The sequence below is a fragment of the Callorhinchus milii genome, unplaced genomic scaffold (genome assembly GCF_018977255.1).
Source record: "Callorhinchus milii isolate IMCB2004 unplaced genomic scaffold, IMCB_Cmil_1.0 Scaffold33, whole genome shotgun sequence".
In the NCBI taxonomy this organism is placed as follows: Eukaryota; Metazoa; Chordata; class Chondrichthyes; order Chimaeriformes; family Callorhinchidae; genus Callorhinchus; species Callorhinchus milii.
This window is the reverse complement of record NW_024704774.1, coordinates 82,327-108,613: the sequence shown is the minus strand read 5'-3', so window position 1 is coordinate 108,613 and position 26,287 is coordinate 82,327. Positions and strand designations below refer to the sequence as shown.

The 26,287-nt window shown below is 38.9% G+C and overlaps 1 protein-coding gene across 3 annotated transcripts in view; it reads right to left on the bottom strand.

Moving 5' to 3' along the window:
- Nucleotides 1-26,287, bottom strand: part of LOC121851368 (all trans-polyprenyl-diphosphate synthase PDSS2-like) — a 94,550-nt gene continuing 68,263 nt past the window's right edge. For 2 of the 3 annotated variants that reach the window (XM_042345215.1, XM_042345216.1), the window contains exons 6-9: nucleotides 22,912-23,082; nucleotides 17,322-17,453; nucleotides 13,248-13,283; nucleotides 1-712 (exon numbers count right to left, since the gene is read on the bottom strand). In XM_042345215.1, coding sequence (XP_042201149.1) covers nucleotides 557-712; nucleotides 13,248-13,283; nucleotides 17,322-17,453; nucleotides 22,912-23,082 — 495 coding nt within the window. In that variant the 3' untranslated portion in view covers nucleotides 1-556. The remainder of the gene's footprint in view (nucleotides 713-13,247; nucleotides 13,284-17,321; nucleotides 17,454-22,911; nucleotides 23,083-26,287) is intronic. The other variant, XM_042345217.1, reaches the window with a different exon arrangement.

Sequence of the window (26,287 nt, the reverse complement as noted above, 5' to 3'; positions counted from 1 at the left end):
ATAATCCATAAATAGAGCTGAAACTTGTTTCACTATTATATTCTTTGTACAGCCTCAGGCAATGTATTTATCTACAGTATTAAGCTGTCCTTCATGTTGATAAATTAGGCTATTATTCTCAGATGGCAGATCTATCAGACAGGTTACCAAGTGTTTCTTGCAACACCTGCAGTCTCATTCTCCCTGTCCTCCAAGTGTAGGGAAAAACCACAGGCCACCACTTCGGCGCCATCCCTGGTTATGTCCAATCAATACGGCCTTATTTCCTGTCCATTTGCTGAGGTCACAGTAGCAAGTCTCATTAATTATTTCTGCCCTCGCTGCCTCCGGTGTGTTTCTGGCATGACAAGGGAAAACTGTTTGACCTTTCTCTAAATTTGTTTGCAGCCATACAATGGGGAAAGAAAAAAAACAGCTCACTTGCTTAGTATCGCTGCAGTTAAAAGAACAAATCTTTCTCCTCATTATTAAGAATTCTTTTTCTTCACATAGATTGTTGGCTGCTGAACGGTGCAGATTTCTTATAGGTCTGTTCTCTCTGTGCAGTTTCCACGAGTCAGAATTTGGTTACGGCATAAACAATGTTTTTCAAAGCTGACGTGGCCTCTGATGTGGGGAAGCAGCGGAGGGCTTCCAATGCTTGGTTTCCATGGTAATGGCATAAGTCAAGAGATGAACTAACACCTTTTCCAGCCTTGATTATTCGGTGCAACTATAGAAAACAAAAGCAATCTGGGTCAGTGCATACATGTAACATGCAAACAAGTCCAGTATCTAAACATGTGTTCTTGGTATAAAGATGTTAGTCAGTTTGCTTTCAATACACTTAGTAGGTGATAAACACATGTTGCCCTGTTCCTATTTCGCACACAATGACAACCATATTCATCAGTTTGATCAACAGATTATAACAATTCACTTATAAGTTGCTGAATTTTTACAGGTAGTTGCAAAAATAACAAAAAATACTCAATCATGATCAACCTTAATAAACATTAACATTAGTAATCATATCCATCTATAATGCATCAGCCCTGAGTCCTGTAGCTGAGTGGTTAGAGCACTCGCCTCACAAGCGAGAGATCTGGGTACAATTCCCGGCAGGGTGAAATGTTGGGCACATTTCCTTACTCCACATGTCTCTGTTTACCTAGCAGTAAGTAGGAACCCGGTTGTTAGTCGATTGGTGGATTGCTTTTCCGGGGATTATAATAATCCGTAAAAAAACCCAATAATAATTTGGTCACTCAATCCACGACTGTTTGAGGGACACTGCGTTTCGCCCAGAGATATACAGTCAATTCACTTTACAGTCTATTCTATGAAGCGCTTTGAGACATCTAGAAGACATGAAAAGTGCTATATTAAATGCAAGGATTATTATTATTATTATCAGAAAACCTGTAACACATGTATATGTGCAGTTTCATAGTTGTATGGTCCATTTTTAAAATTTGTAATCTATTTAAATACCCACTGGAAAATTACAGCATTACAGAATGCTACGGTTTCTCAGTGCATCAGTAAAAACAGCCTACAAACCAAGTTGCAGGATAGCTTCAAAGGCATAATGAAGCTATACTGCAATTTGACACAATGACAAATATTACTTCAGAGTTTACATTATCTAAACTATGAAATTGGTAATTAAAATGGAACTTGTTGTATAACCAATTATGTTTTGCACAATCAAATGCCGTGCATCCCAGTTGGGAAAAGAGAAAACAATTTGTTTATAATTGCAGTTTGAGCTGATTTCACGCCAATTCTTTTGACCGCATTTTCTAAAGATGTCTTCAATATATATTCTGAAAAGAATTTGGGTTCTGAAATATAGACCACAAAAAACATTTAACATTTTCATGACTAATTTAGATCTAACAGAATAAACATATGTTGAGCATTCTGCCTGTTATATTATTTAACCCATCTTCTTTGACAAGTCTACATTAGCAAAGCAAAACAAAAATTACATTGCAGCCATTCAGGACTTACAAAAGAACAATGTGATTGTAAAATACTATACACAATCTGTCAAACTGAGTGTGCAAAATATAAACTAAAATTGCATGTGGATATTTTAAATTACTTGAAAAAGCACTGCACTCAATTGTGCAAAAATAATTGGTTACGCAATAAGTTTGATTTTAATTTCATACCAATCTCATAGTTTAGATTATGTAAACTCTGCAGTAATATTTACAGAACTTTTACATTTTATTCTGCAAATACTGGAGCAGATGCACCTAGTGACAACAGCCAAAAGGATCCCCACAAGGGATGTTCACTGCAATGAACTGATGTCAGTAAAATCAGTCTGTTCAGCGCCTGATAATAGACCTTCCCCTCCCCACTCCCAGAACTTTCTAGGTTTCAGCTAGAGTGTGGTATTCAAATAAAAGCTCTTTTAATAAATTAGCTGTGCAATCCTGGTCAGTAGTTGGAAGCTTTTTTATGAAGCAGTGTTTTTTTACAGAAGGAGTCTATGAACACAGCATCAATTGCTTTAGTTGGAATTTGGAATCAAGTCTAACAACCCTCTGTAGCCTAGTTCCTGAGCCCGGGCAGACTGCAGTACTCCAGGGCTGCTGGTGGCAGACCAATTAGCCTGTCTCGTCGGCAAGACCTGGAAGGGCAAACTGGTCACTATGGCAGGGATTCTTATCTCTCAGCTCCTGTGAACCATGCAAGCCAAAGCCCTAACAGATAGGGTGCTCCTAGCTAGACAAGTAACGAGAAGCTTGTCAGTCAGTGCTCTCTGAGGTAAGCATCTGTCCAGGAGATGAGTGCACATTCCATTCCAGACACAGGGACATTTCCATGTGTAGATGACGCACCTATATGGCATTTTCAATTCGGTTTGGAAACTCTTAAGCATGGTGATGGTTTCCGCATGTGTCTGGTTGATATTAAAAAAAACATGGATGACTGTTTCCTATATCCCTGCTCTGGGGGAATATTTTTCAAATCCCTAATTTTACTTGACATATGTAGAGTCAGTCAGTGTTTGTTGTGAAATTGGTTATGAAATTACAGTGAACTGTGTATTTGTGGGCGAATAAATATGAATAAGTAAATAAGTACAACTCTGCAAGTTTTGCCTGAAAGGAATATTCCAAGTCACTCTGAATCCCTGTAATGCATCAATGTCTTTGACAGGTGGATTGAATAAAACTGTACCCAATGCTGTCCTCGATGTATTATTTTATTAATAAATAAAATTCCTCATTAAAGAATTCCCATTGATCTGGGGGAACTCTAATCCAGAAGTAGATTGTGTCAGAAAGGCTTTCTTGTAAGGTGACAAGATGTGCTTCCGATTACTGGAAAGAATCTACATTTATGTATAAGAAATCCCGTAGGTTTAAGCCCAATATTCCAAACATGGTCTTACTTGTTGATCCACGCATATATGGATCACTAGATCACCCTCTTTTAAGGTTGATTGGCTTATAGGACAGACTTTGGACCTGCAGGCATGTTTCAGCAGGCAGGCTTACCCCACGGTAAAAATGGTCCACTTCGCAGGTCTTCAGGTTGCCAACCGTCACTTCCTTCTTGTTGTGCATGCGCGATATGTGCAAGAAGCACTTGGCATGTAGAAAGTGCCTTTGACAACAAGTTGACATTTTTTAATGAGGGAAGCCAGTGTACATGCACAGTGTGTGCAGAGGTGATGTTTTTTCATCAATTTTTCAGGAAATGGTCTCAACGCTTCTTGCACAATGCACAGGAAGTGACGTGTGGTGTCCACTTTGTGCCCCATTATAATATGATATTTGGGTTAATAGATCCAAAATATGTTAGAACTGGATTCTTCTTTAGCTATTGTTATATCTGTAAATTTTGTTGATAACAGCTTCCCATTCTCTGGAAAGGTTCAGTGAATCATTAGTAGTCACACCTAAATCGTCTTTCTTCTCCACCAATGCTAATGGACATACCCTTCATTCAATACATGTTCCAGAAATGCTTCATCTTAAGATTTATTTTTTACAACTGCCTTTCGTTCTAAACTTTCATCAACAAGGAATTTGCTAAATGGTTGTTGTACTAACTCACTTGAAATGCTTCTACATTGCTCACTCCTACCTCTCTGATCTCTTAGGTGCTATTCCCCTGGCTACTCAGTCCATTTCACTAACCCTGGCTTGATTCATATCAACACCTGTTCTGCCTGCCCCTAAGGGTAAACTTTCAGCCACTTTCCATCACTCTCTGGAAGTCTCTTCCAAAATCCCTCTGTATGCCCTCTCCCTTTCTGCTTCAAATACTCGACTATAGACCATCTGTTTTGACTGAGCCTAGAACAGTGTTTCTCAAAGAAATGTTTTAGTGGCCTCAGTGTGCGGCCACCAACATTTACTGATGGCTACAATGCTAGTTTTTCCTAAAAAAACTTAGTTGATCATATGAAAAAAAGGAAATATAGACAAACACATTTCAAATGTTTTTTAACATACCACATTTGAGAAAACACTTTTTTTTTGCACAAAACTATTGCATAGACACTAACAATATGACCCATCTGTAACTTCCTTTTGTTAAAAGGGTAAAAAGTACAATCTGAATTCCTAAAAACATAGCATGTCTAAAAAGCAGCTACAGAACAGTAACAAAGTCAATAGAGAGTGAAATAAGAATGGGAGAAATATTGAGATAGAACGTCACAATGTTCACATAGAACAGGGTGCAAGTAAACCAGCAAATACAGGGATTAAGTCACGTTAAGATGTGGCTGCGACAGTTCTTGTGTTTCAAGGTCTTGCTTCAGGATTAAAAATTCTTGTGCTGTTCTATTCATGATCCCACACAGCACTTACACCCTTACACATTAACAACATAAAATAGGCCCTGTAAGAAAAATTGTTTTAGCCTTCCAGTCTTCTCCGAGTCTGCTCCTTTCACAGATGATGTCCCATGTGTCCTGAAATGGATTCTATCCACCTATTTAATCACCTTAGGGAAAGGTCTGCACAATTTCTCCCTGAACCCCAATACAGTCAAACAAAACCTCCATGCTACCGAGTTATATAATTCTATCCTGACCAATTGCTTTCCACAGATGACATTCCCAAGGTCCCAGCAGCACAGGAAATATCGTGTTCCATGAAGCATTTGATCATCTCAGTCTATACTTATCTCTATAACCTTCAATCCCATTCTAACTAGATATTTGTAATGTCGTAGTAATGGGCTCGGGTATACAGTAAGCTAATCTCATATCATCCACTTCTCCTAATAGTCTTGGATTGTACTCAGTCAAGAGTAAGATTTGTTTTCTTTGCAACATGACAAACGGTGTTACAATATTTAATTTAAGAGCAGAAACAAGGTTTCTTCCAGTTGTGTCAATAAGAACAGATATTTCTTGAAGATTCTAACTTTTTCAACTTTCCGAGATGAGAATGGATCTGCCAACACTTTGATTTATAACCTAGTCATGAGGCTATGTCATGACTCTGTTCAGAGGGCTGTTGACAGATTTTCTCTTCTGTATACAGATCTGCTCACTGCAGAAACTCTAGTGTTGTTAAAGAGTATTACAGGCTTGTATTGTCTGTCTGTAAATCAGAACTCTGCACTGTCATCTGAGAACCGCGCTCTAGATATATTGCTTAGCCAGCTAGAGAAGCCTCTGAAGTGTGCAACAGTTAAGCCTCTCTTAACTTCCTGTCAGGGTCAATAGCTACTGTAATTGCTTAAGAGAGAATCCAAAGCCTCTTCAAAGCAGATACACAAGTATACATGACAGCCATCTGATGAAGCCTCTGGATACAGAGGTCAGACCAAAGGCAATAACTTTGCAATGGTAACTATCCATCACCTAGAATCTTATGGCCCTTGATGATGGTTTTATGAATGTCTCCAGTGCGTAATCTCTACCAACTCATTAGATGGCTGATTAGTTAATAAGTTGTACCTTTCTTTAGAAATGTTTGATTTCACAGGTTCATGATATGTCTAAAATTAAATGTAACATCATCTTCATCTCTTTAGAAATTACAAATCACCATGAGCAGATCAGTTGTTGGCTTTTGCAAACGAATACCCAGCACTCCATTTTAGGAGTCTCCCCTGAAATACACTGCATTCTTTGCTGATGGCCTTCATTATTCGTATAAAAACATGAATCAGTGCACATTGCTTTACAACGTTTACCAAGTGTGTGTCTTCCTTTCCCTCTAGTAATTTTGCATTGGATAGCTTTAGGCTATTTGCTGGAAAAGCTTTGAATCACTGTGAAGCTGGGTGGAAGAGATATTGCTAATGTGTCAGATTGTGATTAATGCTTTGCCTTGGGGATTTCTTAGCTTTCCCAAGTAATTTTCGTTGGCAACAAAACAGATCCATTTATCCCAGTTCCTTGTGAAAATATACTACCTATTTACCCTGACTATAACAACAAGTTTTATCAAAAGACAAATCTCTCTGGTAGGTTTGAAAACCCAGTGTTGAGGTTTGCTTTTGTAGTCAAAGCCAAAGTGATTATGGTGGAGCATCCAAAAAGGAAGACATTAATTGATCCAATATCCTTTATGCATCTCTGCCGGTTGCCTAACTTTCCTTAAGAAGGATTGGACAAGTCATAATGGATATCTCTGAGATCTGTAACAGTGGTCCATTCCATGGAGGAACATCTTGTGCTGATATATAGAGCCTGAGTAACTCTGGTCTCAAAACTAAACATTTAACTTAAGCATGCAGAGATGCTACCTTGTGTGAAGAGTGCTTTAAAAAATTAAGTTGTTGTTGAGGTAAACAGTTGGATGTGTTCATTAATTGGACCTTCAGGAAGGGGCATAGTATAAATACTACTCATCTCCTTTTGCTCAGTTACTCTTGGGGATAGAATATGGGATTTTGCAGGCTAAGGAGAAATCACTTGGATTGAACATCCTGAAAGAGTTGCCATGGCTATATTACTTCAGCCAAACTGGATATAGTCAGAAACCAACTGATGAATGGATCTGTTCATAAGATCTGATAAATGGATCTGTTGGTGTTGAGGTAGACGTGTTGCATGTCTTAGCTGCTGAGTGTGTCCTCTTAGAAGAGGGACCCAAGAAACCTTCAAGCTAGAGATATATTCTCAGCATTGGTCAATATCAGATGCCTTTAATTGAAGTTGGCCTGGAAGTCTTCAGAATAGTACTGTTATGATGGAGATGCTCTATTACAGTGAGTCCAGGATAGGCTAGAGAGTTTTGGTATTGAGTGTGCTCTATCCCTCAAACCTATGAGTGCAGAACTTCCTCCAGTGGAGTTAACCAAATTAATTTACTCCTGCATCAGCAGGCTGCTTTGAACCCGTAGAATTGGCCTTGTCTATCATGGAAGAAGACTGCTAATTTGTCTTGAACCTTTTGTAAGTCTGTCTCATTCATCACAGGTTGAGAAAAGCTAGGCCCATATTACAGACTGGCTTGTATTTCAGTGGCAGGTTCTGGAAGTATTTGCCATATATCTCAGAAACTAGAAAGTCGTTAAACATTTTAGACAATATTTGAATCCAGGCTTAGGAGCTCTAAAGGACATTGGTATCTGTGGAACTGGAGCCCCAAACCATTATGGTATCACAACTGGTGGTGTCAGTATGCAAAGGTAAAGTGGTACTGACACATAGCCTTGAATGAACAAGAAAAGTAACAAAATAACTAAAATACTAGGTAATAAAATAGAAACACATGAATAGACAAAAGATCTGAAGTGAAGCAATGTGGGTGTGCAGCTGAACGCTTTGACCTATGAGGAAAAACAAAGTACAGTACCATGTGGGAGGGGCAGGGGAACTACATAATTGAGGGGTCTGGCAGCAAGATGTCTGGCGTAAAGCCTTAAAGGCAAAGCTTTAAAGGGTCATTGTTCATGATATTTTCCACTAGCAGACCTGCTAATTCCAAAACTGAGTCATCTATGGAGGATAAGAGTGAAGAATTTTTGCTTAAAAATACAAAATTATACAAATGTATGTTTGCAACTAACAATCATTTCCTTCATGGATTACCTGACTTGTGGTCGATAATAAATGGAAAAACAAGTTCTTATTATGGATACTTTTCTTCTGTTTTAGCTTTGTAATCTTATTTATCTTCTACAACCACAACTTTGGGCTCTGAAAAAAAATCTGAATATTTACCCTTTTTGACATAGGTAATGGGTTGAGGAGGGGAAACTGCTTACAGGATTAGTAAATAAAGATATCCAGCTAGTGCATACGAGAGGGGCTGTAACAGTCACCGTGGCTGATGGCTATTTATAAACAGGAATGGCCAAATCAAATGCAACAGTGTGCATTTGGTATCAGATTGCTCACACTTTTTTTATAAAAATGCCGGGCATAAATAATTATAGGCTGCTTCTTATCTGTTTACTTATCTGGAAGTCAACAATGCTCTTAAACAACCTTAGCCTCCACTTTTAGGGAAAGTGATTTTCAGGCAACAATATCCTAGCATACATATTTTTTAAATTAAGTACCAAGTTCAACAAGATCAGGATCCTCAGTCCTAAATATTGTATAAGAGACCTATTTTTATTGAAGTATTTAGCTTTCGCATCTGCAGCCCTGGTAAAGCATCAATCTTTTGCAAAGAACAAGCAAACAGTGTCTGGTTCTAATACTAGGGTTACATGCTTGGCAATTGTTCTATCGTAATGAATCCAAGCTCTAACAATGGAAAAAAGAAATCAAATCAAATGCAACTTTAACACATGACAGGAGGAGAGCACATAATTATAAAATGTTTTCATTTGGCAGAAAATATAGTTTGATGCCTTGCCTCTGGGCATGTAAATGCACACATAAGGGGGCGCCAGATCCCTCTTTCTGACTTCCCTGCTGTCTTTCACTTAGTCTTTCTTCCATAACTGATATCTTTACTGCTTTTCTCGGTCTATCTCTCTCGCTCTCTAAATGTCACTGTTGTTTTTCTGTGTTCTATTACTATTTGCCAGCTGTCCTATTTTTCTATCATCTTCTAATAAATCTGTTGCTGCTCCACTATTTTATGCCATTCCTCGAGTTCTCTAGTTCTTTACTCCATCTTTCCCCAGTGCCTTGATGAGTGCTATCCCAGTGTGTATATATACCCGTTCCATTTCCCTGACGTCTGCGCCAACTATTTCATTCCCTTCTTTCATTCAACACTGCTCAACTGTCACTGCAACATTATACGTATATACAGAAACAGAAATAAAGCAGACAGCAAAAGTCCAAAGGCCAAACAACATTACAATTAATGTTATAGGAGAATGAAGTGGAGAAAACACTTGCAATGTGAAGACATATCACACAACAATAACAACAACTTGCATTCATATAGCGCCCTTCATACGGGACTGTGTCTCCTTAACACAGTAACCTAAAAGGCAACAGATCCTATTCTGACCAGACTGAAGCATCATCAGTGCCAGCCATGCATGGCATTCCACCATTCTGGTGTCAATGACTGCCTTCTCAAGCCTCCTCAAGAAAACAGATCGAAAGTCAATGCATAATCTCTTCACTTTTCTTATTCAACAATATTTATAATTTTGGATGAGTTGGGGGGATGCACGAATAAAAGGAAGTGTAAATGTTAATCAGATTGCTGTAGGATTGTAGATACGGAAAATGTAAACAGAAAAAAATCCAGTTACTCCTACAGAAACTTCTAAACAAACTATGAACCTGTATTATTTATAAGCATAAAACTGGATATATTATTGAGAAGGGGAATGGAAGCATTACTGATTAATGTTACTAGCTGTGCATGTTTTACTGACTAAAGTTACCAGTTGCACATGTGTCAGAAGACACTAAACACAAACTCATAAATAGGCAACAATTTTAATTGGCGTAATTTCTGGCCAGAGCAAGGCACATTGAAGTAATGGCCATGTTATTGGACAGGCTATTTCATGGTTGACAAAATTCAACAAATTGATAATAAGAAAACATTAACTAGCCTTTTATATCTACTTTTGAACTGTATCTTAACTTGGCAGCCTTATTCAATATGTAACAACCTATGTTGACTTGGATACCATTGTACTTTTCCTTCACAGTAAACTGACCCTATTCGCAAGTGAGCCTTTATTGCCATTTTTTAAAAAATGGCATGTCCAATTAATTTTCTATTACTGAGGTGAGGAGCAGGAATCCTGGCTGTTTGTTCCCTCCCTAACCCTGGGAAGCTGGGACCAATTTACTCTCTCATGAAGCCCTGGCTGAGAACAGACCATGATTCAAACCAGTGAACTCCTGTTGCATACACTATCCATTAAATTATTGGGGCTGCCCTCAATTCTGTTATTTTATTGCATCGTGGAAGATCTATTAATTCTATTTCTCCGGTTGTTATTCAAATCCCTTAAGGCTCTTACTTCCTAAGTATCGACTATGTACCTTTTAAACATCCAAATATTTCAGCATTTTCTGGGCAGTGCATTCCAGTCTCACAACTCTCTGTGGAATGTTTTCTAATCTGAATTCTAACCGGTTTAGCTCTAATTTTAAGGCTCCCCTTGTTTGGTATCTGATAATCCTTTGTGAAGTTACAATTCTCTAAACTTTAATTGTGGTAAGTGTTTACAGCACTTCTAATAGAAAAGGGTTGATTAAAATAAATCACTTTATTACCAAAAAAGGAATAATAATCCTTGCATATAATATAATGCCTTATCACGTCTTCAAGATGTCTAAAAACGCTTCACAGAATATAATGTAAAATGAATTGACTGTTGGCAAAACGTGGCAGCCAATTGCGCACAGCAGTATCCCACAAATAGTCGTGGATAATAAATCATTATTTATTTTATTATCATTTTTTGGAAGGGATTGTTACCCCCGGAAAAGCTGTCCACCAATTGCCATCTACTTAATGTACAAAATAATAATAATAATAATCCTTGCATTTGATATAGCGCTTTTCACGTCGGGAGGACGTCCCAAAGCGCTTCACAGAATATGCTGTAAAGTGAGTTGACTGTATATTTGTGGGCGAACGCGGCAGCCAATTGCGCACAGCAATGTCCCACAAACAGTCATAGATTGAAAATGACCAATTTATTATTGTTTTTGGTTTTGGAGGGATTATTATTAGGCGTGTGGAGTAAGGAAACTTGCCCAAGGTTTTGCCCTGCCTGGAATTGAACTCAGGTCTCTCGCTTGCAAAGCGAGTGCTCTAACCACTGAGCTACAGGACTGCGGCATTAAACATTAGATTAAGGAATACACATCTTAACAGTGTCATGATTTGCTTTGGAAACTAGGTTTAGTACTGTAAAGTTCCTCTTCTATCCCACCTTATCTGATTTTCTTACAAGTAACTACATTCATCAGAGAAAATAGACTCACCTTATTAATCTAGACGGAAGCATTGATTAATCATCTGAACGTTTGCTACTAAAAATGATTTAGAAATTAAACAGAGGGAAATATTGTTTTTATATTTTCAAGCAGTTTAAACATGGGACAAGTGACCTTTTTATTATTTATTTAAATTGAGGCCCAGTCAAGATGATTTATATTTTGGTCAGCCGTGTGTCTGACACGTCAGATAAAAATACCAAAAAAGGAGTAAACTACAGAGTATGGGGAAGGGCAGGTAAATGAGACTGAAAGGATTGCTCTTAAAAGAACAGCACAGACAAGATAGGCTGAATGGCCTACTTCTGTGTTATAAATGTCTACGGTTCTATATGGAAACCATTACCATGCTTCAGAGTATCCAAACCACCAAACCAAACAGATTTGCACATATGTATGCCACCTACACATTGAAATTTCCCTGTGTCTGAGTCAGGATAATCTATTCAGTATCAATCCTTTGATAACACTTTCTTTATATAAAAACAACTTTAGTTTGTTTAAAGATTATTAATAATAAAAAGTATTTACACATTTCTCAAGTTAATACTGAGAACATTTCTGCTATATAATGTGAAATACAAATTTTAAAAGTACATCTTCAGTTTATATCACTGAAGGCTCTTCTGTTAAGTGTTTATTGATGTATGTGTTTGTAAATTACGGAGAAAAAAGAATTTCATTTGAATCCTGGCCTGCTAAGTGCCTTATTAAATTTGATCAAAAATATTACAGTGCAAGCTGCACAACAGAAAATGAGAGCTAATTTCTCATGCTCTCTCTTGTTACACTTTTAAATAAGTAAATATCTCTCTATGATGTGACATATACAACAGGGAGATTATGAGTTCTGGTGAAGGATTAGGATCCGTTACTCCAATGTTTTGAAACTGTGAAACTCCCACGTTTGATAATTTAGTAATGATTAGTACTGAAATACAAAACAACTAAACACAACTTCAGATCATCATTATCTATGAAAGTAAATGCTTGATGGACATTAGAAGAACAACTGTCCAGGCACAAGACTGTTCACTTTCCAACTGAAAAGATCCAGTCTCCATGTTTTGTGTCAATTTGAGTTTCATGGCTGTATTGAATTAAATTAACCAGTTATCGTTATGGAAGGAAGGAGGGAGAGAAGTGCACTGTTTTAATTTCTCTAATTCATTCAGAATTAAAGCCTCATTTACTTGGCTCTCTGCTGTAACATTACAATTTGGGGTGTAGGGCTTTGCTGTTCTATTCCTCATGCCTGTTATAAAGGACGTTTTGAGGTGGCAGTCTGAAACTTATGTCTATATAATCTTTCGGGGAGGTGGTTCCAGTGTAATGTCAGCACATTCACGTGTGATTTTTCATGTTAAAGTGTTATTTTATCACAGAATAAGCAATTCTGAATTTTGTTCATTTAGGTCTTACTGACAAAAAAACGCTTGAAGAAAATTACTCAGGACTTCAGATTATTCCCCGATGACCTATTCATTTTGGAGAATGTTCAAACTTCCAGCATATAACTCAATACTGTAAGTCTCTTGTGCATTTCACCATGTCTCAGGCTGGTTGCTAGATGAGCGCACTGTAAAGCAACAACCTTCAGGTGGATGATGGGAGAGAGTGTGGAGGGCAGAAAGGAAGGCAGCAGAAATAAACTTTCTACACTTGTATAAACATCTAATCACATCCAAAATCATTACTCTTCAGACACCGAGGAATAAGTGAAGTAAATGCAACATTTCTGGACAATAATTCTTACTTTTAAACAATTACATACGTAGCTGGTCACAAAGCTACAACCAGAATAATTATTTCAGTCAGCACAATCGTTATTCTTTCTGTAATATTGTTCCAATATACTTTTATGAAGCATATATTTAAAAATATAGAAACATACCTTGACATAGTCAATTTGTTCTCCATTGATTTTAGCCTAAAAACAAACAGAAGTGTGAATAATGATAACTTAGATTTAAACAGCACCCTGGCATGCAGGATAATGTCACAGAGCGTAAGGTGGTAAGAACTTAATAAGTATTTACATTAAATAACTCAACTGGATACTTCTTCCTCTGCAAATTACTTAATAAGATGAATATGATCCATCCACTTACTAACATTCTTTTCACCTTGTATAACATCAAAAGAAATTCTGCCTTTCTCAATGCTACACTTACAAATGATCTTTTCAAATGATTAATGTTCTATAATTTGGTTTGAACAAAATTGCTCTGCAACTTTGGTTGAACCTGAGTAGGTTCAACCAACAAAATGGTAGCGACACAGACACCGAACATCGAGGCGTAGCCATCAAGTTCCTGTTTGCAGAAACCAAAGCCACTTAAAAGTCTGATTAATTTAATTGCTTCTACTCCAGAATGCATCCAGTTACCAACTTCATTACATGTTGCCTCATCTGGAGCTGTGCTTGCAACTTGGATTAAATAGGGCAGGTAAGATATTCTGAAACCAACTTGTAATGCTTGGAACTATTAATACATGAACTCTTTGTGTGGTCGCACAGGCTGCAACACACAAGCTGAACCATATGCAACATTCCTGCTGCCATAAAAAAGGTTTAAAGGAATGTTTATTTTTAGCTCCCCTTGAATCTCCACTGCTGCGAGTCACCACAATCCCTCCTTCACCTATAACAGGTCAGGACAATCTGGCCTGCTATAGTCGTCTCTGCAGTTGGCATCATTGCTGCTCTATGATAGGACAGGTGGTGTGCATCTGTAAGGTGGAACTGATTCTGCTACTTCCCCCCTCAAACAGATGGTTGGTCACTAAAGCCTGACTGAAAATAATAGTAATAATAATTCTTGCATTGATAGAGCGCTTTTCATGTCTTCTAGATGTCTCAAAGTGCTTTACAGAATATACTGTAAAGTATATTGACGTATATTTGTGGGCAAAACAAGGCAGCCAATTGCGCACAGCAGTGTCCCACAAGCAATCGTGGATTGAAGTGACCAAGTTTTGGGGGGATTTGTTTTGAGGGATTATTATCAGGCACATGGAGTAAGGAAACTTCGCCAAGGTTTTGCCCTGCCGGGAATCAAACACAGATCTCGCTTGCGAGGCGAGTGCTCCAACCACTGAGCTACAGGACCCCTGTATGATGAAAATAATGAAATATGCCCAGTAGAAGTGCTGTTCTTCGGCTCAGTTGAAAATGCAATTTGAAGTTAGGCTTTCTGGTGGGAATTTGCCTCCTAGCTATTAGTGGATACAATCCATAGTGAAAGCATGCCAAGATTCAGCACAACTTTGTTAAAAGCATGAGTATTCAGGAAATTACATTGGTGGAAATAGGTAACCTGCATCTAAACTTGGAGTTCAGAAATTACATTTCGCCCACAAAATATATAGTCAATTCCCTTTACAGTATATTCTGTGAAGCGCTTTGAGACGTTTCGAGATGTAATAAGGCGCTATATCAAATGCAAGGATTATTATTATTATTATTGACATGCAGTGAAAATATCCACTGGAGAAACTGCCAAACATTTTGACTTAATAAGTATTCATAGAATTCAGAATTAACTTAATTTACAATTATCCTGATATTTTGATATTCTGGGTATATATTCCTTAACCAATTGTAGGACACTATAATTTGAAAACACTGTTATCTTTCAGTTCTATAAAAAATGTATTCATATAATATATCTGGATTTTCTCCTTGTGATATACTCTAGTTACCTTGTCCACGTTATAGGACTAATCTCAAGATGAAATAACTGGAATGATGTCTTTTTTTTAAAAAGACATATTCAGGTGCTCTCTTAATACTAATAGTATGAATAATAATCCTTGCATTTGATATAACCCCTTTCACATATTTCAAAGCGATTCACAGGATTTATCTTAAAGGGACCATGTATTTTGTATTTCTGTGCAGCCAATTTGTGCACAGCAATGTCCCACAAATAGCTAGGAAGTGAATGACCAATTTTATTTGGGGAATTGTTAGCTACAACAAACAAACCAGAAGAAACTCCCTTCTCCTTTCATACGGTGTCAATGAGCATTAACGTCTTCTTGAACGAGCTGTCAGGACCTCGGTTTAATGTGTCATCCGAAGTACAGCATTTCCAACAATGCAGCACTGCACTGGAATGTTAGCCAAGATTACTGAGTACAAAGTAATAACACAAGACTTGAACCTGCAGCCCACTGACTCAGAGGGGAGAGCGCTACCAACCAGAAAGACTGCACTCTGCTGCAGTGGCGCCATAAGAAACTGAAGTAGTAACAATGCATTATTAAAGGAAGTGGATGGTACAGTGGGTTAGATTCCTGTCTGGTTATTTTTTGGACCAGGATAAAAATTTAACCCAGAGATACAACAAAATTACATTTGTATAGCGCCTTACAGTCGGCAGGACGTCCCAAGGCGCTGGACAATCAGTGTTTCAGACCCGAGCTGGGGTCGGGATTGGGGAGGGTGGAGGGCAGTGGGGAAAGGAAGGTGATCAAAAGCACAGTCGAAGAGGAGGGTCTTGAGATGGGTCTTGAAGGAGGCAAGGGAGCCGGTTTTCTGCTAGGCCTAAAAAGAACGACTTTGCTTAAAATGGTCTAGATGGAACTTCAGGTGCCTAAGAGCAAACACCATCCAATACTTCAATACATTGCTGATGATATTACAAGGAATGAAGCCACTAGGACACTGGTCCCAGTTCTGGAAGCTGAATAAGTTATTTAAAGAAAGAACCATTTAACAAACAAATTATAGTCTTCACCTCCATTGAACAGAAAAGGGTAGCCATGGTTCCCTGAAAGTAAATGTAGATTAAACAGATACTGTACTTGCCTTCACAACTACTGTTGGAGTTTTTTTTAACAAGAAAAGGTGACAGCAGAGCTATGAATCATTTTCAAGTGTTGCAGATTCATTTTGGCTGAACTTACATTGCTTTGATTTGCGATTGTAAGCAACGCTAAATGTTTGCCCAGCTTTATGCCAATGTTTCCTCTTTAAAATAAAATAATTCTTAGATACTACTTTACATACTTGTTTGAGGTTTCACTGCACACAGATACACACACAAACAGTGGATCCCATAAGTATACTAGGTCAAATCTCAGGTAAACTCATTTTAACTGGATGTGGCTTCAATGAGGGTGCACGTCTGAAATTAAAAATTAAAACTGAAAAAGTCTAATTTATAAATAAGAACTTACGAAGGGGAGATGGGCCCAAACAGTGGCACAGCAGTGAAAATGCTACATTGAAATATCTAGAAGCAGATGGTTGTATTGGCTTGGTTTACATACATTCTAAAAAGATTCAGATTCTGTTCAAGGTGAACAGTGGAAATAGAATAAAATCAGAATCAACCTTTTCACAATAAGCACTTCTAATTTCCTGTGAAAATTACAGTACATATCAATTGGTATTTGTTGACTACTGTATGACATTCTTGACTTAAAAAACAGGATTGGTTTAGAATATTTGCACAGGGGGCATTAGAATGGGGAATACCTCATCACTGATGAGGCCCAGTCCATTAACAATTAGAACTGGATAGATACTTGAGGAAAAACAACATTGATGAGTACGGAGAAAATCAGGATAATGATTTCTACTGATGTACTGCTGACAGTTCTCCTGGTTAAAGCCTCATGGCTGCTTGTGGGACATTGCTGGCACAAACTGGCTGCCACATTTGCCGATAAAACAACAACAAATTACATTTGTATAGCATTTTTCACGTTCGGAGGACATCCCAAAAAATAATCATGCTTGATATTTAACTGTGTGGCTTCTTGAGACATATTGACATGATAAGGTGCTAGGGCAAAAGTTTTTCCTTTCTTTGTTTGACACTTCAATTTACAGGGACATAAGAATCATGCACCACAATTATAACAGTGTAAAGTGCTGTTTTTTTCTAAAAAAAAGAAATCAGTGAAGATAATTATTATTCCATAACATGTACGTACGTGTATGCTGAATTCATACCTCTTTAAATTGATTAATCCAAGTGTCTCGACCCAAAAGCTCCCGATGTAAAACGACTGGTGCAGAGTTCAGACTGAAAGGCACGGAGTCATTGAAAGCTTCTTCAACAAATGGCTGAAGGTCGGAATTTAGCTGCAAAATCATAACAATAAATTCTAATAATGAGCAATTCAAAGCTAAGTCAAACGACTATGATTACTTTCCTTTTTTATAAATCAAACATGTAATCAATGGAATACACCACAACAACTTGCACCTATTATAGGGCCTTTTATGGAGGAAATTATCTCAAAGTGTTTCAAAGAGGCAGAGTTGGGGCCTGAGCAAGGGAAGGGGGGGAAGAGCGGAGCGAATGTGACCAAAGCTGCTGTCAATGAAGTAGGTTTTAAGTGGGGTTTTGAAAACATAGAGATTAAACTAGTTGAAACTTCCTAATTTGGGTCATAATTCAAATTGTGGAGTCAGCTTTGCAACTGCATTAATATGGATTAAAAAACATTTATTTGGGATACTTTTCCTAGAAAACACAGAAAAGAAAACGTTAGCTGACATTGACACGCCATCAGTTAATATTTGGTCTGACATAGGAGAGAGTGACTTGCTAGTACAGTTCCATATATACTTTGTGTGCAGCACTCCTCACAACAGTGCAGCATTCCCCCCAACAATACATTGCCAATTTAGAATTTACATTTTCCGTTTTATTCATATCACTTGTGTTTTTAGTTTGTGTTAACTTCTATTCCTTCTCCCATTATTTCTTATTCTTCCCCACAAATGAATTTGTAATGTAAAGTTTAATATAGAATTACATTCATAATCTCTGACAATGCATTTACTAGCCAGCATTTCACTGCTCTTATGTTCTAGTCCTAAATTGATATTAGAAGAGTAGGATGGTTAACCTGTGTACTAGATGTCTCCTTATTTAGCAATGTGTTCTGATAAATTTAGCATATGACAGCACATTCTAGTTGATTTTCTGTTTCCACCACTTAAACATATCTCTTTAGAAAGTCAACAGTTCTCATCATTCATCTCTATGGGTATTTAAATATATGATTTTTCAGATTAGAGACCCAATTATCACATTCGCAGTTGCTAACTGGTTCAGTTTGACACCTCATTATTCACTAACTCACCATTAATTCATCAGATCATGATTTATGCATCTAGCCAGCATTAGTGCTGTACGTGTTTTTATTGTTTTTAGGTCCTAGCTTGTCTCAGGTAGCATATAGGCCATACAAAGACTTACTTTCATATAGAATGAGCACCTGTTTGAACTTTGATAGATTCATATTAATGATAATAATAATTGTTTGATGATGCCTTTCATGTCAGGAGGATGTCCCAAACCCTTTCACAGGATATATATAAGATAGTAGAGTGTCTGCGAGATTCAGTATACAAAAAAATGCTTTGACACACAGGTGCAGGGAAACCTACATTTGACACATAGATGCGAGATGCAGGAATGAAAAAGAATAGTGATCGATTAAGTTAGAGACCACTTTAGATATACATTTAAATTCAGCATAATAGCCTAAATTGAAAAACAAGCATTCAAAAGAACTAGTCATTAATGACAATCTGTTTCATTTCTATCTACATGTAGATACCAAATTTGTCCATGACTTCAAAAGTGGAACTCACGCGCTTGTAGTTTCCATTGGAAAAAGGTTTAATGTGCCATTCTTTTATAAATTGACATAAGATGAACCTTGTATCAAATCCTGACAGCTGAATTGAGAGCTGCAGGTTCTTCATCTAAATGGAACTTCAGTCCACTATCTACGAAAAATATCTTAGGAATCAGGATTCCCTCCACAATTCTGTCTTAAAAGATTAAACATTTAATTTACAGATATGAACAGATTGTCAAAGGTATTCACTCAGTCTATTTCATGATAATCTCAACCTATTCTCATAAGTCTTGTCAATGACAATAAATAATTTTTGCATCTTGGGAAAGTAGAATAGTTTTATAACTACAACCGACAAGGCAGTAAGAAATTCTAATGATTTGCTCAACTGACCAAAGCACTTGTAGAATTATAGGGAATGGAGGAAACACATGCAGCCCCTTGCCAACCCTTCCTTGGTTAGAGAGCATTTTTAGCTCTGGAACCTGGAGTATATATTTGAGGCATGAATTGGTTTCAAACTAACCTTTGGATGCCTTCCAGGAATGAAGCTTTGGGCACCTTCAAAGTCTATTTTACTTTCTGCCAATATTTTGAGTAACTCTGTGTATCTTTAATGGCACGATTGCTAAGTGCTCATTACTGGAAATGATCGATCCTCTTTATTGTAGATCCACATTAAAAGTGATGCGTTGTTGATCAAACCCCTTCCATAAAGTGTTGAAAAGCTAATCAAGCATCTTTGTTCTATTTATGTGCCAATTTGGCCATGATTTGAGACAAGTGCTTTTGTAACTTCCTGCTTCTCATCCTCCATCTTTACATCTTCAGTAAGGTAGGACATGGGACACTGTGAGGAAGTTATTACTTTAGAAATGACTTATCTGCTATCTTCTTTACATCTTTTTTGTTTTACCCATGAATTTAAAATAGTGGTGATCATTGTGCTAATAGTTTTTTGCAATAAACTCTATGGAAAATAACTGAAAGAGTATTTGCCTCCTTATTAAATCTGTCTTAATTCCCTCAAGAGATTGCTTGAGGTGTTGGACTGACATTAAAAACTGGATGGAATCATCCATCTTAAATTCCAGCTGAATTATTCTGCATTTAAGAGGAATCAACGTAATAAAAAATAATCCTATTGAAATAAGTATAAAGTTTTTGAGGAGCTTTCAGGGGATTGAAGCAATATGTAAAACCGACATGGCAGAAATTGCTCTCAAATTTCAAGCAAGCATCACTTTTTTAGAGGGTTCTAATAATAATAATTCTTGCATTTGATACAACGCTTTATCACGTCTTCTAGACGTCTCAAAGCGCTTCATATACTGAATATACTGGAAAGTGAATCGACTATATTTTATGAACAAAACGCGGCAGCCAAATGCGCACAGCAGTGTTCCCACAAACAGTCGTGCATTGAGTGACCAATTTTTTTTAAGGGAAAGTGCACATATACATGATAATAACAAAAATAATCATTGCATTTAATATAGTGCTTTTCACATCTTCTAGACGTTTCAAAGCGCTTCACAGAATATATTGTAAAGTGAATTGACTGTATATTTGTGGGCGAAACGCGGCAGCCAATTGCACACAGCAGTGTCCCACCAATAGTTTTGGATTGAAGTGACCAAATTTTTTTTNCAGGGATTATTATCATCCCCGGAAAAGCGATCCACCAATCAACTAACAACCGGGTTCTTACTTACTGCTAGGTAACAGAGGCGTGTCAAGTAAGGAAACTTGCCTAAGGTTTCACCCGGCCTGGGAATCGAACCCTGGTCCTCTCGCTTGCGAGACGAGTGCTCTAACCACAATCAACCTTTAGATAAAGTTGTATTTTAGCTAAGGTATCTACAATGTTAAAGCTCTTGATTCTCAATTAGGGACTGCAGCAGTCCTTTCTAAACGCTCATATACAGCTCTTCAAAGGTCATTCAAGGAACAACATTAATCATTGAAATGTACAACAGAATAGGAGCTAAACCATCTCCAAGGTGACACATTTGGCAATGGAATGTCATAATCGAGCCAACTCTCTGTGATGATCTCAGTAGTTCAGTTCCTGAGCCATCCGCAGTATTCCAGGGCACTACTGATGATGACAGCCCAGCCAGGATGTCTCATCTACAGGACTTGGAAAGGTAGACCAGTCAATGGGAGCAGGGACTCTTCCCCCTCAGTTCCCATTAACCCAGTATAGGTGGGATACATTTTCTTAGGTCAGCCTAGTGTCCGACATATTCGGAAACCCATCACCATGTTCAAGAGTATCCAAACCAAACAGAATTCCATGCATCCTACATCAACACAGACGTTACAGAGATATTTGTTGGATTAGAAAGTGCACTCTCCCTTGTAAAATGCTAACAACCTTGATGTTCTCAAGGTCCAAGTCCAATGTCGCGTACCAGCCTACTCAGCATCAGCTGCTTAATCCAGGTCCTCACGTGAGACGCTTCTGCAAACAGACTGTGAAGCTGCCTCCATCTCCGGGTTCTTCGTCACAGGTCAGTGTAGGCCAGAGCTCTCTCTCTCTGTAGCCGCTTAGCTTGTTGGCCACAAATCCACCTCACTTGCTATTTCCTGGACTTTGCAAATTGGCTAGAGGAAGCCTCCCTGCTGCAACCCCAGGAGCTCAGCTCCATAAAGGAGGATTGTTTGCACACAAACTTGACCTGCAATGGTGTTCTTTCTGTCCTTGAAGAAAGACAAGCACAACCAGAGTGCCCTTCGCCTCTTCTTTGTAGGTCTTCAGGACAGTGTTCAAACAAAAGTTGGTGCCCGCCGCAACTCCCAGGCATAGATAAGAATCAGCAATTGGGACTGACGTCCCTTGCATGTTCCAATGAATATCCTCAACGTCTTCTCTTGAGATGTGCAAAACCATGATTCTGCACTTGGGGACCAAACACATGCCCCACCGGATGGCCCAGTGTTCAAGATGGCAGGTTCAGTGCACAAGGTCCCCAAGCAAGCACAGAAGTTCCCCATTCCTGTCAGAAAGGCTTGAAGCAGATACATCCAGTTCCGTCCACCTTGATGCCATCTGACATGTCATTGATGAATATACAGTATCAAGAGGGTGGATAAGAATGGGCAGCCTCATCTTACTCCCCTTTCCAGAGGGATGGGCTCAATGAGTCCATTGCTGACCATTACAGATCTTGGAGTTGGAATACACAATCCAAATAAAATCCAAGATTTTTCCATGTATTCCTATAGCTTTCAGTTTCACCATGAGGACTTCATGAGGTATTTGGTCGAAGGTTGATGATCACAATATAGGTGGGTCTCTCCTAAGCCTTGCGATGTTCTGAAATCTCATACAAAGACACAGTAGTTCTCGGACTCACTAGGGTTACCCTTCTTGTGGATAGAAATCCCAATCAGATTGAAGACCTTAACAACCCAATCCGTTGGGAGGAGGTGGACTCTGCACTGCGGCATCTTGCCAATCGCAAATGAGCTCCTAAAAGCTGCGAAGGGTGGGGGATGGGGTCAGATGAAGAAAGTTGGGGAACTTACAGATCCAAATCAGGAACCTACAACTCATCTTGGAGCTGCACTCGTTCGTCTAAGCGCTGGTCAACAGGACTCTCTTTCTCTCTCTGTCAGTGCTCCAGAGTGCAATTAGGTGGGACATATGGAATTCTCAGTTTATTTGGGATATTCTTAAGCATGCTGATGAGTTTTCGCATGTGTGGGACACCCAGCTGACCAAATTTTTTTATAAAAAGCAACTTGGCCAGCTTTGAGGGAAACATTAATATCAGATCTGAAAGAAGTCCACAAAAGGATTCAAGTTCAATGAAGTAATAATGTCTCACAGATGGCAGTGGACAGACAAAAAACTACATCCTGGTTTCTTGCCCTGAGGGGAGAGCGGAGCATGCATGTATAGGGTTAATATCATAAAATAATTAAAATTAGTTTACCTTGTGGGCAAGAGACATATGTTTGCCATACTGAAATGCCATCTCTTGGACTTCAGCATCGTGCTTTGCCAGTTCCATGGCACTTTCACAACTCTTTGCCAGCAAGGCACCATGAGATAGAAAGGTTTGCTCTTCCCAGTCAGCTATCATCACATCATCCGTCATATTGTCCTAGGAGTAATCATTTTAGAACACATTAGCATTTATATAAATAGATTATGATTAATATTAAACCGGATATTCTATACACTCAACGCTAAATACATTCTGCGGATGTCTACATTGTAATTACCTGTAAACCTTACGAATGACAGTTGTGCTTAACATACATCACCTGAAGAGAGGAACAACATTTGATAATGTTCTGAAAACAAAACTCACCATGCTTTAAATTATACAAAAAAACCAAAGGAAATCCAGCAGCACTCTTGCAATTCATTTTCATGCACTGGAATCATTAGTTATTATGGCCAGGATACATTTTATAATAGAAATAATTGCTACCAGAGTTCCTGAAATTCAGGTCTCAAAATACGAGTCAAATTTCACAGCTCAAACATCTAAATTCCCCAACAGTAACTTCATGAAATTGAACATTTATAAACCTTAAAAATTGGAGAATTAATAATTTACTCCTATAAAATTAATTGAAAATGATAGAAACCAGTACCTCGGTGTGATTACCTAAAGTATCTTGTTTCTTTTAATACTGATAATCCAACAAATCATTTTAAGATCACTGACCACTTGTTTCAGTGGTTCTCAAGTTAAGTAAGAATTCTAGTTTGTCTGAAGAGTCAGAGAGGTAAGCGGATTTTCCCTCCCTTATCCCTGTCATGGTTCCTTAGTTTGTCCTCACATTACATTATCCACTGGTAGAATAAACGTAGGGATGTACTTAAGAGAACCACTAAAAGAGATACTAGTACCTCAAGATCTGGAATTACATTTATATTCCTATCTCCACTAGAATGGTGCTCTTAAGATCCAAAGAATTGGAGATGTGTCCAATAAACAATGTCATTTCATATTCTCTCTCCCCGCCAAAAACGATTATTGTAGACAGTTGTAATTGTAACCTCTGCCAGCTCCTGCAAGCTTACCCCTCAAACCAATCCCTCCACTCAGCTAACACTGGTCTGCTTCATATTCCCTCCCTATCCCATGGAACTCCCTCCACTTCAACCACTCCCTCACTATGTTTAAAGTCCTCCTTAACAACTTTCTCTTTGACCGCACCTTCAGTCACCTTTCCTCGCCACTCTCCTCAGCTCCCTCCACCCCTCCCCAAAGCATGGACTCCTAGACAGTTGTGCAGAGTGATGGAGATGCCCTCCTGATGTGAAAATTGCTGCATAAAAATGTAAATTGTTGTTCTGCACAAAAAGAAAATGGAAAGTTTATGGATGTGTCATTATAGGAGTAGAATGCACTTGTGGGAACACCACAAGGCTGCAGCGTGTAGAGAGGCCTACTTCAAAACAAGAAATGCTGACATTATGTGACAGTGGAAAGTGGATATGTGTGGAGGATCAAAGAAAGTATACCTGGGGCTGGTCTACAAAATTACCATTCACTAGAAATTCAAACCTCGATGATGGATTCCAATATTGGCAATATTGTTTTGCAATACATTCTATTTTCAGTCCAATAGGGGAAATGATGTAAATTTAGGCCTCTATACGAGCTTGATAAAAAATTATTCTTAAAAAAAAAGGCTTTCTATTTCATCATAATCTCTTCTAATTCATAAAGAAATGTATTTAGACAATATAATACAAATGCACCTTGATATATACATCGGGAAGACGTCCCAAGGTGTTTGACCGTCCAGGCTTGGCACCTGAGCTGGGGGTGGGAGGTAAGGTGAGGGAGAGGGGAAAAATGACCAAAAGTGCATTCATAGTGGAAAGATCTTGAGATGGACCTTGAAAGAGGCGAGGGAAGGAACAAGTCAGAGGCAGCCAAACGAGATTGATTAGTCATGGCAAGCAGAGATTTGTAATTGCTACTCAATTTCCCCTGATGTTTTGCTGTAAGCAAACTGTGCCTTTGTTTTCATTTCTTCCCCAAAGTGAATTCATTGAAGAAAATGAGCCTAGTAAAGAATGGCCAAATACAGTTGAACTCACGAAAGATTAAAAAAAATTAAACAGCAAAAGCATGAGTTGGACCCCATATTTAAATGACACTCGAGTCACTTCTTACACAGCTGCCAATGAGTTTGCTGATCCCCATCTTAACTCAACTTGTAAAGCGACAAGTTCAGTATTGGCTGTGGCCCAATTATTGTAACAAGTTGTGAATGGGGTGGGGCGCGGGGGGGAATTACCCACACTTGACGCTGATGAGGTTGAAATTTTCAATGGCCTGATGTCGTTGGTGTTGATTATGGTGATGCGACCATGTGGCATTTTTGACCCCATCATGTAAACCTGTACTTTGTTGTTGTTATTTTATTTAATCTTTGCGGACCTGCCCTTGCCTGGTTCGATTCCTATCTCTCTCACCGTCTCCACTTTGGTGCCTCTAACGGTTTCTCCTCCAGCCCCCGCACTGTCATGTCTGGCATCCCTCAAGGCTCTGTCCTTGGCCCTCTCCTCTTTAATATCTACATGCTCCCCCTTGGTGACATCATCGCAGACATGGGGTCAACTTTCACATGTATGCAGATGACACCCAACTCTATCTTTCTGCCTCCACCCTCAACTCCAGGACCACTGCTGTCCTGACAGACTGCCTGTCGGACATCAAGTCCTGGATGAGGGCAAATTTCCTACAGTTGAATGTGAAAGACTGAGGCCTTCCTGATTGGCTCACGCCAGCGCCTCAGCACCTCAGGCTCTGGCAGCATCAACCTCCATGGTTGCACACTACAACTCACCAGCCAGTCAGGAACCTAGGTGTCTTGTTCGACCCTCAACTGTCTTTTCTCCCCCACATCCAATCCATGACCCGCTCTGCCTTCCCTCACCTCCGTAACATTGCCCGACTCCGTCACTATCTCACCCCTCAGGCCTCTGAAACTCTTGTTCATGCCTTCATCACCTCCAGGCTCAACTATGCAAATGCCCTGCTTGTCGGCCTTCCCAACTCCTCCCTCCACAGGCTGCAGATAATCCAGAACTCTGCAGCCCGTGTCCTCTCCCGCACCAAACTCTGTGACCCCATCTCCCCCATTCTTACCCGACTCCATTGGCTCCCTATCCTTGAGAGGATCCAGTTCAAGATCCTGGTCCTCACATACAAAGCCCTCCATGACCTCGCCCCACCCTACCTCTGCGATCTCCTAACACCTTACCAACCCACCCGTTCCCTCCGCTCAGCTGGCTCCAGCCTGCTCCACGTTCCCCGACCCACCCGCCCCACTATTGGC